Source organism: Pezoporus wallicus, unplaced genomic scaffold, assembly GCF_028554395.1.
Source record: "Pezoporus wallicus isolate ANWC-B61680 ecotype Strahan unplaced genomic scaffold, APGP_CSIRO_Pwel_v1 contig_8042, whole genome shotgun sequence".
In the NCBI taxonomy this organism is placed as follows: domain Eukaryota; kingdom Metazoa; phylum Chordata; class Aves; order Psittaciformes; family Psittacidae; genus Pezoporus; species Pezoporus wallicus.
The window spans coordinates 953370-970984 of record NW_026639380.1 but is presented as its reverse complement, the minus strand read 5'-3'; the positions used below and the strand labels follow the sequence as shown (position 1 = coordinate 970984).

At 34.9% G+C, this 17615-nt stretch overlaps 1 protein-coding gene across 7 annotated transcripts in view; it reads right to left on the bottom strand.

The window, feature by feature from the left end:
• Positions 1-17615, bottom strand: part of RYR2 (ryanodine receptor 2) — a 379474-nt gene that overhangs the window by 47560 nt on the left and 314299 nt on the right. For 3 of the 7 annotated variants that reach the window (XM_057414543.1, XM_057414544.1, XM_057414547.1), the window contains 7 exons: positions 15977-16011; positions 15084-15197; positions 13418-13514; positions 9061-9164; positions 8421-8472; positions 8216-8269; positions 6447-6470 (listed from right to left, as the gene is read on the bottom strand). In XM_057414543.1, the coding sequence (XP_057270526.1) occupies positions 6447-6470; positions 8216-8269; positions 8421-8472; positions 9061-9164; positions 13418-13514; positions 15084-15197; positions 15977-16011 (480 nt within the window). The remainder of the gene's footprint in view (positions 1-6446; positions 6471-8215; positions 8270-8420; positions 8473-9060; positions 9165-13417; positions 13515-15083; positions 15198-15976; positions 16012-17615) is intronic. The other 4 variants (XM_057414548.1, XM_057414549.1, XM_057414545.1 and 1 more) reach the window with 3 other exon arrangements.

Genomic DNA, 17615 nt, shown 5'->3' with positions numbered 1-17615 from the left:
CTATGGCAACATCATGGATCATTTCAATACATACAATGCCACTGAACAGATATTTAATGTGTTCAAGTAATAGTCTCCCTTTGGTATTTTTCTTTATCATGCTTTTAGCAGTTTATCTGAAAAGAGTCATCTCAATCGTAAATCATGAAGTTAGTTCAAAGCCCATATTCATGATCTATACTGCATACATCAAACTTGCACTTTTGTGCCATGATTTTGTGCAACAGCTCATATTCTTAATAATCTGGTATACTGTGACCATAACTTCATACTGCTCAGTGTGCGGCTCTTGAGTTGCAAGTTGTTGCTGAATACCAGAGTAACAGAAGCATCGCAGATTTTTTTTCAAAACATATCATATTAAAATATAGATTGCCCACCTTTCCAACAGAATATTTGATAGAATACACTGTGCTTTTATATTTTACATTCTCTAGCGGCAACAAACAATACTGCATAGCGTTGCTTGAGCAATGGTGAAGTTTGTTCTTTATAATTTAAACTACTATCAAAAACATAAAGAAGAACATAAAGAGCAAACATAAAGGCACAGTTAATTCCAGATGAGTTTGAATTTTCACCAAGTTAATTGAAGTTTACTGGAGAATTGAGGATGACTAAGCAGTATAAGTTGCAAAATGGAAGTTGCATAGAGCCCTATGACAGTGAGTCCATCAGATGGCGTGGTAAAAAGCTTACTCAAAAGGAACATGACATAACCAGTTAGTGTCATGTCCAAAAACAACGCCCAAAACATGTATGACCTAAAAGCAGGAACAGCTGCAGCAGAAGTAGCCAGAATGACAGCTTTGCTGCCATAAACTTTCCATCCAATTTACGGAAAAAAAGACATTGGAAGATGGAAGAGGTTTAAAAAATGAAGGCTTGCTAAATAGAGGGTATGAACAATAAATTAAAAAAGAAGAGGTAAAAAAGAGAAATATGCTCAAATGAATGAAAAAGAAACCTTTAACTCAAAAGCAAACCAACACAGACATTTATGCTGTTACCAGAGAGTTCTCGCCGAGGCTGGCAAATTTGTTTCTTAAATCTTTGATAATATCGTGCTGCGGAAACAAAATTCATCAGGGTTGTTGTTTTTTGTTGTTTGGTTTTTTTTCACACTATTAGCTCTCCTGAGGTTAAATTGTATCTTTCTTTTCTTTTTTTTTTCTTTAAATTATGTGATAGATCTAGATGGAGGCACAAAAAGGAAAAAAAAATAAAAAATGGCAGCTTTGCTTCATATTTAGCCATGCTAAGGTTTGAAAGTTTTGCCTTCATGTTTAAACCTCTTCCTGTGAATTCAACAAAAACAAAACAGAAACATACACACGCACACACACACAAACCACTAGGAAATCATGACATCACAGGTTCACTATAGCTACAATAATTTTTTTCTTCTTTTTTTTGCTTTCAGAGTCCACTGAAAATTGATCAGCATTTCTTTTTAAAAAACTATTTCCTATTTCTAGCTACTCTTAGTTTTGGACCCAAGAATCTTTCATTTTTCTTCCTTTGCAAGATTTTTCACTTTCATTCACAAGCCTAATATCAGCTATACTGCTTTCATTATACAATATTTTCTTGTAAGTTTATGAGAATGCTTAGAGTGAAGATGTTTCTGCATGATCTACAGACTAAAAGAATGGGTATTCACACTTCTTACAATGGCACTATAGAAAAAACAGTAGAAACAGCCATTGCAAAACAGCTTCAAGTGAGAAAACTGGCATTTTCCACAGAAATAAAGCTGTCTAGGTAACTAGTAACAAAGCAAACAAAAATAAAAATTCACCACCAAAACCCCATCACAAATCTTTGTTCTAAAAACAACCATTCCTTTGTTGATAATCACCAAAGATTACATTCCTTCTTCAGCTTGACAATGCTTTAGCACTGTTGCTTTCTGCATGTAATGTTAATACATATAAAGAAAATCAAGACTATTTTATCTTGGCTGTTTTCCATTTATATGGGAAAAAGCTGACCACTTAGAAATGCACATACACGTATTCCCACATTATAGACTTTGGAAGCAGAGACTCAAATATTTTCTCCTTCATTCTATTTAGCTCTGGGTTTAAACTATTACAAGCAGCCATATGCAAAAAAAACCCACGTTGGTTTAAACAACAAGTTTTAGCTGGACTTTGTAAGAAATAAACTTGCAAAAACTAAATAGGAACTTTAACTGATACGTGTGCCACTGCAATTGTTTATTTCCTCTTAATCTATACAAAGAATGATTCTTGGACTCTGAGAGGGATCCATTTGGAGAAGCTTTTTGCTGCTACCACTAAACTCCCAGCCATGGAGTGCATGCAGTAGCACTCTATGTATTTTTTAATATAAAATTATAAAATGGTTAAAGAGTAAACAGAATAAAGAAAAAGATGAGAAGGGAAGAAATTACTTTAAACTCAACTATCCTAAGATGAATCCTCTTTTGAATTGTCTTCATATTTTAAATGTTTCAAGAACTCTGTTTAGTCCAGAGAATAAGTCCTATTAGATAGGTATTACACAGGCAAAACACCTGTTCATTTCAATGTCAGGCATGCATGCGTACAAGCTATGCATTAAAAGGTAACATCAAGTACTGAAGCACTTTACTCAAGTACTTTATATATATTCAGAGAGAGAGACTTTAAGATCAATATATGCTGGTTTATGCTCTATAAAATTGAATTTTTCCTTAATCACTTATTTTGGACTTCTTCAGCTCTAAAAAGCATATACATGAAGTGTCTCCATTTCAGGTTGCGGCAATATCTTTACTGACGGCATCACGCTTGTACTGTCATTCATTTATATCTTGCTTTCTGGCAAGGAAGTTTGATTTGTTTCCTACAGACTGCCTCCATATCCTTGCCCTGCTGATGAGATGATTTAACATATTCATTCCCATTCAAGCAGATATGAACTAACAAAGTATTAAGTCTCTAAAAGGAAAAATACTGTATTGGGTGACTTCCAAAATCTTTGTGTTCTCAGTTTCCAACTTTTTTCTCCAATGGTACACAGCTATGAAACTACACATTACTTCCAAACTGAGTCATCCTTTCTTGTTTAAAGTTGGGTGACAAATTTGATGTATTTGAAATAGCTGACATAGATGTCTAACTCTCTATAGGAATAATAAAAGAAAAGGGTAAGGGATTGTTCAGAAGATTCCACTGTGTTTGGAATTGAACCAGCTGGAGCAGAAAATCTTATGTACATGGATAAGTTAGTAAGATTATTATGTAAATACTGCATTAAAGATAAGCAAAGAACTTGGAGCTAAAAATGGTCACTTAATCATTGCAAAGTATTTGCTCTTCAATATACATCACTCCTTTACCCCAGGACTGCGAAAGGCGATGCCTTACATAGATCTCTATCAGTTATGTTGTGCTACAGCAGTGCCCCATGGTGTTTGACTTGAAACACAGGGCAGATGGGAGTCTGGGACTGCTCTTGAAAAGTATTCTATTGCTGGTATAAGCAGCAGAAACAGTGTAGGGGGAAAAGATGCTGATAAACACAGAAGATGGGAAGCAGCCAGAGGACCCAACGAAATATCTTAATGAACAGCCTAAAATCATCATTTATCACTAAGCCCCTGAATCGAAACTCAGAGAAAAGCATGGATATTATTCACTCCCTCATTGCAGGAAGGGGGTTTGGACCTTTAAAGGTCCCTTCCAACACAAATTATTCTATGATCCTATGTATAAATAACTTATCATGTAGTCACAGAGAGTGAAACCACATATTAGGTTGCATCTATTCCATGGATTAAAAAAACTAGTAAGAAACACATTTTTTGCATACTATTGGAATGTTTTATTCCTAAGAACCGATACATTGATCATGGAGTCTGACTTAATTCTTACAATCCTTTAACAAAAATAGTTACTTATTGTAAATGCATGGTATGTGGTCACTCCATTTATGTAGGCATTGCGATAGTGAATTAATGGTAGCCATCTCCAATGGGCTAGTCCCTCAAGAGCTTGCATTATCTGCATGTACTGCCATTTGCAGGTCTTTCTGTGATGAGAGAAAGCAACCGCACAATGTATCATTTTGACAAAAATCTAGTGAATACAAAAATTCATGAACAAAGTTGCTACCAGGAACAGGGATGAAGAAAATTGACACAGGAATCTCAATCTCCTCCATTTTTCTTCCTGTGAAGAGCCTATTTAAACCAATTGATTTTAACAAGGTGAGCTAGCTTTTGACTCCTTTTTTTTGAGTTCCCACCCTACGTGTATTTAGAGCACATTAATATGTAGCAAAGCAGTAAAGTCAGTGCCTCAAGTGCAGAAACCTATTTTCATTCAACTAGTGAAACGGTTTGATTGGAAAGCATTTCCTATCAGATAGAATCAAGTGGGACAGTGACACCAGCTCTACAAGGAGTCAGTTGAGCATCTGTTTAATATGATAGAAAGTTAACTCAGAGACAAAGGGCAAGGAGCAAAGATAATGATAAACATTCCAAGAAATACTAGCAGGCAAATGGAGACAGAAACAGTAAAATGTAGGTAACTTTATTGTGGGCTTATATTGTGACCTCCCTACTGCCCACACGGTGATCCCAATACAGATTATTTGTACAAAAATGAGACTACACTGCATGAGATATGGGCATGAAACTTGTTGATAAAATACACTTGTTTTTATCACATTCTAAGCTTCCCCAGAGGTCTCTGTTGCTCTGACTGCGAAAAGATTCGGAACTTCAAACCTCACACATTTTTAAATTCTAGAAGAGCAATAGAGTTTTATTCCAATACAAACAGAACCGTCAGTCTCTTCACATGCACATAGAACATGGAATAAAAGAACTGCTTTCAACATTGAACTTTGAGATAGATTGACAGACAGAAACACACAAATGCACACATGCACACACAGAGCTGGTATATAGGGCCTTCTCCTATCCTTACAACTGTTTCTACAGCTGTTTCCTGTCACGTATGAAGGAAGAAAATATTATATGTTGTCAAGAAGTTTAAAACACTTCTCCATCAGCAAGACAGAAAATTTTCTATGGAGTATATGGCATTTAGTGTATGGTAACCAATAGGAAGACTGATAGACATGTAGTATTTGAATAGCTGAATTAATGAAAGAAACAAAGAAGAAATAATAGACTGCTTATATACTTTTTTTTTTTGGGGGGGGGGGAGGGAGTGTTGTATTATGTACTTTGTGTTTGTGGCAATTAAAATACCCTTTAAATAAATGTTTGTGAGTCTCTCTGAGCACATTCATCTTCCAGGGTAATGTCTTTGTGTATGAAGGTGGAATTGTGCAAACATTCGTAGGAGTGAGAGTGAAGCTGATTCTGAAATACATCTTCTTTCCACAGCCATATGGGAACCTCTTTCTTTAGTGAACTGAATGTTAATAGAAGAATTAGCAAACAAAGCCAAAATCATCTCTCTCTTTTCAATGGAGAAGGCTATAATTGCTCCCCATGCTGCACAAGCTACTGACTGAAATCTGACTATCAGCTAAAGCTGTGCATTCCCGATCTCAGGCAAGTCATCTCTACTTAGTCTAGCTGCCATTAGCCACATCACGTTACTAGACCTAAATGTCTCAGAACAAAAAAATTCCTATCCCTCACACCATATCTCCTCTCAGAACATCAACCTTGCAGAGCTATCAGCAAGCAGCCTGAGTCAACAATGGGAACTGAGACTTTCACTTGCATGAAGTAGGCAAGTAGGCTGGTGCTTAAGCCATGAGTGACCTTTTAGAAACAAATGGTGAGACTTTCATGATGAGACACAAAAGACTGTGTTAAAAAATAAGTCAATTACAAAAATTAACAGTGAAATTTCAGAGCTATGGTTTTAGAGAAAACATGGAACAGCTAAGAATCACGTCAGGTACAGAGTAGCTATGGAGTTTCTATCAAATACTATCATCACGATGAAGGCTGAGGAGTCCGTCCATTCAAAAGTATCTGAATCACAGATAAACTATAATGTAATTGATGGTCTCTCTGTCAGAAACTTTGGAAACAGAATTCTACTACACTATCAGAAATGCTTGTTTGCCGATATACAGAAGAAAAGCCCAACTACTTTCCCTTAAGAGCCAAATAATTATTTTAATCATTCAAATTAAATTATAACCAGAAAAAAGAAAACTGATGCACAAAAGGCAAAAACAGCAAAACAACATGAACAAGACAAATGACACTCTTTTTTACCCAAAATGGCAAGTAATTTTATATGACATATTTTCCATACATAATTCTTGGAGTCTTTAAAAAGAGTCTGTGCACAAGAAGGGTTTAGTAGAGATGTCATGATGGAACTGAAACATTAAAAATGTTTTCAAGACCCTTTAGTTGAACTTATCCAAGATGTTGGGCCTAAAAAAATCACAAAATTAGACCCAGACAAATACACACATATTTTTTTTTATTTTACCTTGCTGCGCTGTGATCCTGTCACCTTAAGGAAGAGCAAGGACAAGAAGCAAGATAGTAATAAGAAAAAGAAGTCCAAATTTTTTTTTTCTGCAGGTGACTGACCAAACACATACACAAAATTGTCTTTTGAATAGATTAACACATTGTTTGCACATAAGTTTATTAGCTACAGAAAAAACAATCATGAGAAACTAATAGGATCTTCTCTCAAAGGATAAAGTTGAATGCTGAACAAAGAACCCATTATAATTTATGCAAGTACTAATAAATTTCTTAGTGATAAATTTATTCATTCAGCTCAATGACTTCTTATTTATAACTTTTCACATTTATAAGCACAAGACCTAATAAGCATGCATGGGCTAACTGAAAAAAAGCTTATAGAAATAAATATTCTTGGCTTAGCCAGTGATACATCACACAATGCATTTCTGGGGAGGGGGGAACACACCGAACAGAACAAAACAAAACAAAACTAACAAACAAACCCCAAAACCAAACTAACAAAACCAAAAGAAAACAAACAAAACAAAAAAAAAAAAAAAACAAAACAAAACAAAAAAAGACAGCAAACCACAAAAAAAAAAAACCAAAAAACAAGCACACACACACACACAAAGAGCAGAGCCCTGAAATTTTGATTCCTACCTATATATTTACCAAGAACCAGAAATTTATATATTGGGTACATTAGCTGTAACTCATCTGGACTAGATCTTCAGAGTGACTGAAAAGAATTTGGTATTGGTATTTTGTCCAATTTCTGTATACAGCCAAGTAGGGAATACATACTTAAATAATTCAGTGCTATCTCATGCAGCATCATGTAGGAAATGTACAGAACATCTGATGTGTACAAAAGAATGAGAGTGAAAGCAAACATGCTCCAAAACACTTCTCAAAAATCAGAACAGCACAGGTAGTTTTATATCAAACCAATTAGCATATATATAAATATTTAAAAAGGCATTTATTTCATGTTTCTGCATTTTAGAAAAGATATTAAATATAAGTATTAATTGAATTTAAAGATAAGAAATTTAATGTCAGAATTATAAACTAAAATATGTTAAAATATTAAATATGGTAACAAGCCAATTCCCTCAGTGTCCCTCAGAACAGAAAAATTTTTTGTAAACTCCATTTTACTAACTGAAAAAGAGGGGCAGATCCCAGAGCAAATACATGACAAGGACTCATCTCCCACTCTTGTAATCAACTCATGTAAGTGTGTTTCCTTACACAGTGATGATCATAAAAACAAATCAATATTAAGCAACAGTAAATACAGATTTGCTACTCTCAGTGTAAGAAAAACCTTGGCAGTACAGGTGTACAAAAGCTCACCTTTTACTCAGAGGCACTAATATATATGTGAACATAAAATATTGTATAAACTGCTGGTACCGAATGTACATTACTACTGCAAAAGCAGTATTTCAGTATTTTAATGATCCAAACTAAAGGAGTAAGTTAATACCTATCATATTTTTCTTCAACAACTAAAAAAATTGAAGTCAATCAGATAAACATGTACAATCCATTAAATTATTCTCTCTATAACCTTACATTATTTGATAATACATATGCTTTTGTTTTACTACGATGAATCTGGTGACTCATATCTGCCAATCCAGCTACTGGCATGCACTTCCCTAACATAATAAGCTGCAGTAAGCCATGAACGAAGAAACACAAATGTCAATTGGAAGCTATGAAATAATGTCTAACATGACAAGAAAAAACAAAACAGAAGTATAATCTTACTTCAAAACTCTTCACTTCTTCTTCACCATCATCATCTTCCTCATCATGGCAGCTCTGATACCATGTAGAAAGAAAACATTTATCCGTAAGTTGCGGGTGATGGTGGTGTGTCTAAGACTTTGTTTACTTTACACATAATTTCTCTTGATCTTCTTCATTGATTTTATTAAAACAGAAAAAACGTATAAAACAGCAAAAAAGTTACCTTTGCCATAATGTCAGCATAGGCCATATACAGGAAATCTTCTTCCAATTTGCTGGTTAACAGAGAGAAGAAAGACAAAAGGAGTAAGATTAGAGCCATTATAGTAGAATTGGAACACAAAAATATTTTTAAGCACCTTAAAAATCTTTTTAAAGGATTTCTAAGCCCACACTTAATTACAAAAGTCTATCTGAAAAATTAGGACTGCATTAACTAATACAAACTGAAAAGTAAAAGCCAGCTTCACAGTGCTTAGAAATTCATAAAGGCCTTCCAATGAAGAGAACGTAGTTATTTGTTTAATTATACCTAGAATATACTTACATTTTACATTCAGAATATAATTGTTAATAGGAAATACAGTCAAAAGAGAGAGGTGTGCTACGTCCTGCACACAGCATCTATGACTACAGGGAATTGTATAGGGGTATCTGTCTCTAGAAAACTCTTTGCATCTCATTACTGGTCAGGTTAAAATCTCTCCACATACCACAGGCTAGAGTTGTGCTCACATTCACCATATGAACATATGAACATGTTTTGTTCTAGCCTATGCAATCTCACTTGAACAAGACATATATAACTCCATAAGCTATCTGAAAATCTGCATACACTCTGCAGTCTCTCACACCGTCCCTACCATTTTTCAGTCAAGGCTGTTCGACTGAATAGCAGAATAAGTTGATGTAAAGGATCAACTCTTTTAAGGCTTTCATCTTCTTCCGCTGGTTCCTCCCCAGGTTTCTTTAGGGAAAAAAAGATTGTTAAAGTATATTCAATTATCTATAGTGAAAAATGTTTACTCTGTGCAATTTATTAAGCATTAAAATCTTGCATACACAATTTTGATTTGGTCAGCCAGGAGGAAACAAGTTCCAAGCAAAGTATGAAAGAAAAGCCTGAATCCTGACCGTCTTTATGACCATGAAGACTTACAAAGATGATACCATTTGCAAAGCTTTGCATTCCCTCTCCTCATAAAAATTAATCCTCTTCCCTAGATTTTGAAAATAACTTCAATCTTTTACTGCTGTTATCCAGAATGAGTGGCAACCAGATGCCACAATTTGCTGCTACGCTGCCTCTTTCTCTCTAGGTTAACAAGCTTCATTAGTTAAAAATCAGAATTCTCTATTCCAAGTCTTATGCCAAGTATAATGTTCACTCTGGAACTCTGAGAGGTTTTGTGGGAGAGGAAATCCAAGCTTGAAGCTCACCAATAGTTTTAGACAGAAGTCTGTAACATTGGCAGGATGTAGAATTTTAGAAGATGACAGATCAATAATGTATAAAAAGTATTATATACCATTCAATAACATATACACACACAAATAGGGTAATTTTGTTTGTTTGTTTTTATTTGTTTAGGGTTTTTTTGCTTTCAGGTTTAGACAGCTTTAATTAGTTCACCCTAAATGAAAAATGTAGACCTAAACATTATAATGGCAACCACCAAAGCAGTGCTTTGAAAAGAATCTACACAAAATCTCTCTTCTGGCTTCTTACCTTTCACCAGAAGACATTTTAAAAAGTAATTTTTGCTTATCAAGTTATTGATAAAATCATTTAGTCCACACATATTTTTCTACAAATTATCTAGTAGCTCAAGGAAAACTGGTTGCATAAATTAATTTATGCTCGCTCATCCTCATTTTCATCTAGCAGTATACACTAAAATACAGATAAAGGAAAGAAGTTATGATAATGTCAGATGTTACCTGTTAATTATAGGAGTTGGCCACATAACAGATGTGAGGAAAACAGATTTTTTGCCTATTAAAAAAAAAAGTTGTGTGTGCTAGTGTCAAACACATTCCTGTGGGAATGCTTATAGATCTTTATGCTTCCTTGTGAAGTCCACCTTTCCCACTCAGCTGTATCAAACATGACTGGTTGCAGCAGAGAATTCACTTTAATTGACCTACCTGTAAAATGACTGTTTCACATGCTAGTCTATGATGACCATACAAGGTTCATTTCACATCGTGCAATATGAGACAGTATTTTCAGTAACGGCAAGAGCTGAACAATGCAAATTATAATTCTAGTTATCTCCTCATTATGGAGGTCTTCCCCTGCTCCAGATTTCAATCTCATTTATGATGCTGACTTTTCTCTTTAATTAAATGGCAGCCATCTATACTTAGGTTATCAATCAGAACATCTCCCTAATGTTCTCAAAACTGATAAGCGAAAAGGCAGAAGTTGTGTTAATGTTTAACACAAGTTATTAGCTTTCACAGGTTTAATTCAAATTAAATGGGGGACCAAAGTCACCAAAGACTGAGTTAAGCAAAACTCATTAAGCACAGTATGAACCCTAGAACTAAATGCTTTTCTGAAATTCTGGGAAACAAGTATTGTTAATTTCCAGTGTTTTCAGAAATATGCCCTAATGTTAAAGCATAAAGGCGTCAGGGAGGAGGGGAAGCTCAGAGACGGGGCGGACCCGGGCTAGCCGGGGAGGTATTCCATACCACAGCACGTCATGCTTTAACTGAATGTAACATAAAAGGATAAAACAAATTTTAGTTGCCATTTCTAAATGTTGAAATTTTTAAAGATATAATTTTTGTATAATCTAATTAATAAATATCCATTAAACATAAGTAATGCCTACCCAGAAAACTAACCAATAATTTTATTATATAAACTTAAGTGTTTATATAACCTATTTGGCTTAAGCAGAAGCATTTTAACTATTAATAAAGATAGTGTAGAATATTGTATGATTTTAATATAAAACATTAAAAATCTAGTTCCCTTAGAGGCTTGATCTGTTGAATCAAAATTAAGAATCAGCAGAATCAAGCTCCTCAAATAGAGGACTTGTGAATACTTTTATCTTTTACTATATAGAGATGGAAGAAGTGGAGCCACTTTTGTATAATAGACTTAAGGACAGAAATTTTAGGGAACAAAACTGAAAGTTTAGCCCAGTCCTCTGCTTTAGGGGATGTAAATATTCATCTCCCACATGTCAAAAAAAACCCCTTACTACAGGTCTATAAATTGCCTGGATCTAGCAAAGTCTAGAAAGAGGTAGCTTTTATTGATTTTCTCACTTTAAATTATTCTTACTTAGCAGAGAAGACAGCTCAAGACGCTTGGTACTGAGAAAGCACACACTATGGCATACAACATTGTAGTTTACTGACTACAAGAGTTAAAGGATAGGAGGTTTTGGTATATTTTCTGGGCCCTGGATAGTTCCAGTTTTCTACTTAACATGTGAACAGTTCAGAAACTTCAGATACTCCTTCAAGCATACATTACAGAACCCAAGGTTCCTCCTTTGCCCCCCTTCCAGATGGGTTCTGCCACCACAGCCCAGGCTGTGATTCCACCTTGACAGTCCAATAAATCTTTAAATCATTGCTCTACCAGGGTACAATTTCTCTAAGAGGGACAGAGAACCTTCACCAGTATCACAACACCTTTCATGAAGTCAACACAAATCTGGGTCAGCCCCACAGAGCTGAACAGTAGAACCTCAATCTCTCAACCTCCAAGACAGTGCTCTAAAGCAGCAAGCATGTGATATGAATTTACTTAAAAGGCAGAGTTTTGTTTGCTCTTTTGAATGAAAGATGTAATACACCTCTTCTTAAGAGACTTCTGGAGACACACTTCTCTGTATGCTTGAGAAATTAGAAGTGAATGCTTATAGTCCTTTAATAAAGGATAATATAGCAGCCAATCCAGCCTGCTTCTGTCTTCTCTAACAGTTTTTCACATAAGCTACCTGTCAGTAAGGAGTTCTGCATTAGCAAATATATGGTTTCATAGAGGAGGTAAGGAGATAACCCCCGCTGTCAGAGTATAATCAAATGACCATACTGGGTTATTTCTTCACACAGATATATACATGCAGAGAGTTATGTCGTTCCAAATGCCACATATACACACACATACTCTCAACTGCTAAAATGTAACTACTTCTGACAATCAACCTGCATTCTCTAAAATATTTGCAGTGTGTTGGGATACATGAAGATATCAATTTAAAAGGCTGTATACGAAGTGAGTATTTGCAGAAGTCTCTTTTTCACAATGCTTGATCATACAATAAGGATGCCATACAAAAAGGAATTCTGCCTGTGTGCCGGCAAAACCAAACTTCCATAGTCTGCTTATGTGGAGCCTGTTGCTGCTGATCTTCCTTTCGCTATTTTGAGCCTTATTTTCAAAATTGTTCCAACTTGGGGAGCTGGTTTTAAGCACAAGCTTTAAAAACTACAAGCAAAGTACTGTACTTTTCTAATTGCAATTTCCCAGTTAGCTTCCTCTATTGCAGAGAGCAGGCTCACCTCACAATAAAGACTGATCTCAGACTGTGTTCTGTTGGACCTCCCAAGGTCAGAATCCTTTCCTAATACTAGTTCTTGCCCAGCCTTCAAAAGAACTACCTTTCTGAGAGACAACTGTAACAGATGAGGACACAAAACTTAAATGAAAATCACCCCAGGGATTTACCAGTCAAAAGACATGGTTCTAACACTTCACTGCTGGTAAAAATCCTCGCCTCCCTGACAACATCATTTTTCTGTGAAGAAGAATCAGACTCTGCTTCTGAAGGATTGACTACACTACATCTAGAATTCCTCTAGTTCATATTCTAACCTTTTGACCTAAGTTGCTTTATGAAGTCTTCAAATACATAAAGGTTAACTTCAAAGAAAGAATAGGCTGTTCCCCTTCTCCAGAGGGCAGAAGATAAGAGATAGGGGAACGACAGCAGCTGGCATGTAATTTACACAACAGTTTCAAAAGTTTTATAAAAGGTTACTGAATGCCTGAAGCAGACTGCTTAGGGGAATCTGGAATATCCACCACTTGCAATTTTTAACACTTGTCGAGATGACTTAGATAAAAAGTGACTTGGTTAGATACAGCTTAGATGATGGCTTATGTACCTCACAGACTTGTACTTATAATTATACAAGACGAATGTTAATCCATAACACATTCCCATGACCCTTTGCACCCAGACGTACTGCTAAGTCTTCTATCAGTTTGTCTTCAAAATAGTGCTCTTCTGTTTCAATCCAAGATTTATCATAGCCTTGAAGAAAAAGATTGACTGCTCGGTGCCTAAAAAGGGACATTTAAAACAAAAGCTGTAAACTTTTAAAGAGAATACTGTCAATATGAACTTGAAGAACTGTCCAGTCATTTACAAGGAAAGCAAAACTTTTAAAGTAAAACCTGCCAAAGGCACCTATTTTACATATTAAGTTGACATTAAAATGTTCTGTGCAAAACTGTGTCCCATTAACTTGTAAAACTGGTATTAAAAAGTATTAATAATTATTTTGTGAACAGATAATAAACAGAAAGAAATTTAAACCCAAGAAAGAAAAAAATCAAATTGTCACATTAGTGATTTTTATTTTTAATATAATTTTGTATAATTTAATTTAAAAAATGAAATGACTGCAATAAATAACTTTGGATTGTGCCAAATAATTGATTTTTTAAATGTTCATTATTAGAACTGCACATTTAAAATAATAAACCTTTTTTTTTTTTTCAAACTCCATGGAATTAACTGAATGATGAGGGTAGGGGAAAGAGGGTATTATGGAATTACGACATTTACTGCTTTTTGGTTTTTTGAGGATTCAGCGCAAAATGGACTGTGTGACAATGAATTCTCCATGGATAATTTTATTAATCATTAATTTTTTTAAACACATGCCAGTCTCACAGACTGAAAAGGAAGATGTATAATTGAAATATATAGGGATGCTAGTTATGCGCAGGTGACCTACTTGAATAGCTACAAATGGAAATATTTTTGTTCTATTTCCAACCATCACAACACCCTCATTTCAAGCTAGTATGATTCTTTTGCCCTTGCACTTCCTGGGACAGACTTCAAGATTCATCCTACTATCTATGGTAATAGTTATGCATAATTTGAGGAAAAATTAGAAAATTATGATGTTGAAAAGATCAGATACCAGCATTCAAGAAATTATTTTTAGAAATTGCATGAAAGGACAGTTGCCTTTTTCTGAATGCTCATTCCTTCCAGAATCTCAGGATTCTGAAAGTTGCTCAACTACAGATCCCATTCTCTATTGAACAAGAAAGAAGAGAAAAAGAAGCCACAGGAAAAGGTATGAAATGCCTTGAGTATGTGTATGTTTTTCTTGTCTAATAGAATGCTCTTCCCATAAGTGCACAATAAATAGACACATTTTCAGACAAATAGTATCAGTTTATTTCCTTCATATAGAACATTTAGCATCTAATAATGAAGGTAACTCCATATTTCCAGAGCTACACCATGGGTTAGGGGGAAAGTCATCTCCCAAGATATTACAGTGGCACCAATGTCAGTTTCTGCGTTTATTTTTTATGAAAGGCATCTACTTTTCAGAAAAGAAATCATACCAGGATTGGAATGGAGGTGGAATAACAGCAGGAGGAAACAATCAGAAATTTAAAATTGTGCTTTTTTGTATTTGTTATTCTTTTCAGAAAATATATTAGAAGAAAGTAATTTGATCCGCTAGAAGAAAGTAATATACAAAGTACATTACCACTCAGTTTATCAATTACCAGATTACATGCTTTTATTCCTTTTGATCTCACCAAACAGCACTGTATGAACATAAATGCATTTGTGAAAAATAGAATACATATAGCTCTTACCTTGGCAGATTATACAATGGTGCCATTCTAAAGCAGGCAACTACTGCTCTTTTCCTCTGTTTAGACAGCAGCTTATGCCACACTGCTTTCTTGGACCGCTGAGGATGCTCAACCTGTTACATAAAATACAGATGGCAAAATAAACAATGTGGCAATGTCCCTACTCTCTGGACATAGTAATGTTAAAAAAAATGTGAGGTAACAGATAAATCAAGTGGAAAGATAACACAATTATAACAGTTAGAGAAAAGTGTTCTAGACAGAGATCAAATGATCAGCCAAATTGTAGAATCAAAATTTAGAATATAAACTTAAAAGCAAAAATCTCCCTTGTCTTGTTTGAGTGTGTTTGTTTGTGGGAGGTTTTTTTCTTTTATAGATGACTGTGCTAGTTGAATAATTGGTCCTTTGTTTCCCAACATCACCACAGGAGCCAGGGTTAGTTAGCATCTCTATCCTTAAAGACTTGGTGATTCTCCTTTGTAATAAAATAAGGCATTTTGTTTAAAATATGTAGTGATAATGATGTTTATGTAGACTCATTTTTCAACCCAAACATAGTAATCCCAGAAGACTTTTCTAGTTTAGTGCAATACAAAAAGTTATTCATAGTTAAACAAACATTTACTTAAACAGACTAAAATACTGCTAAGCATTCAGTGAAATGGATAATTACACTTGTAAGATTAAAGGGTGACATTCTAGAACAAGTTCTTTCCAAAAGATAAAATACTAATGAAAAACATTTGTTAAGAGAAAGGACAGAAAAGCATTCACAAAAATACAGCCACAAGACAAAGTCAGCGCTAACAATTTAGAAGTCAGACAAGCCCAAATGTGTTAGGTAATTAGTAGTATCTTCACAAACAACTATAAAACCCTCTATACTTTCCCAAAAGAAATAGCCTCGGCCTACACAAGCAGATCTCTGAAAATAAAAACAAAGAAGTTAGCTGTGCATGGAAAAAACCCACAAAGAACGAACTGATCTTTGCCAGTGCAATAAGCATTCAGAGTATGTACACATGAAGAACAGAGTATCTGCATATGGAGTTAAAAATGGTTACTCAATAATACCATAAAAACAGACCCGCTGCTCACATACTCATATTTTTAAAGACATCAAATTAACTATTTCAGTAACAAAAGCACATAAGCACTTGTCTAGAGGAGATAAGTAAAGCTGTGGGGCCAGATCTTTAGACAAATAGATGCAAAGTACCCATGATAAAAGCACCCAGCATTTACCTCACTGCATAGTCATTTTTTAAATTCAATGGGAAGCATTAATCTGAAATGTAGATATGGTATTACAATGGGAATCTGGCCTGTTCTGTACTAGCGCTGGATTCTATACACTGAGATTAATCCTATGACAGAACATGGAAAACAGAAGGATAATACCTCAGGTTTCACTCCCTAAAGGAATTTCTCCAAACTACACAAGCTTAACCAACTTAAATACATGATGGTAAATCTAAAATGCCAGAGAACAAGAGATTCTATATGCTGTTTGAACTCAAATACTAGAATCTAATGCTGAATTATGCAACTCTGTACATGCTAAAATATTTTCTTTCAGCTTGGTTAATTTCAATTAAACCATGGTTAAAAGAGAAGACTTTTTGCCACTCATGTTTCTAACTTTCCTCTGCTCTTCATTCTCCCTCACAGCCACACTGTATTCTTTCAAATCAACACCCTTTCTCCCGTCTCTCCCTCTCTAGTAGGATAACCATGATTGCCATGGATTTACTTCCATATTCTATCACTTTTAGCTTGCTCCATGCATATTCAATTACACGTAAAATTTAGTAACCCCTGTTAAACCTCTTCTATCAAACTGTGTAGGGCTGCTGACCTTGAAGCAAGCCCGTATTAAGGCTGGAGAACTATGTGAAGACTACTTGTGTGATGCAAGTGGCAGCCCACACATTTATAACATACTTTGTGCATTCCAAGATCTCCGAAAGACACTTCTAGCAACCAAATGCTGCACAGTGTATATACAAGCACTTTTATGTAACAATCTGATTCCTACTTGGCTGAACCAGTGATGTCATTGTAATATGGAAACTTCCTGATATGGGGTCTGAAAACCTGTGCCAAGTTTCTGAATGAAACCAACTAATCTAATGAGAGACCAAAAGAGTGTTGGATTCGCAAATGTTCTTTGAAAAGGAAAAAAAAAAAACAAACCCTGAGCAAATTTTATATGTAGTCAGTTTATAGTTTGTGGTGTAACCAGCAGCATTCATCTCTGCCACTAGGAATACCCTTAAAATTAGCATGCTGTTTCTTCAGTACATTTTAAAAAAGAAAGCCTAGAAAACACAGAGCAACTCTGAAGTTCAAAATAGGTAACAAATTGGTAAGTAAAATGGAAAGAGTAAATTTATCAAGTAGTCTTTGACTTGTAGAATCTATCAGCATAGGGTATTTTTTTTAATTTCAAAATTCAAAGAATTAAAACCTTAACCATAAGTTATACTCTCGTCCAAAGGGGAGGAAAAAAACAAAATCAGAAACAGC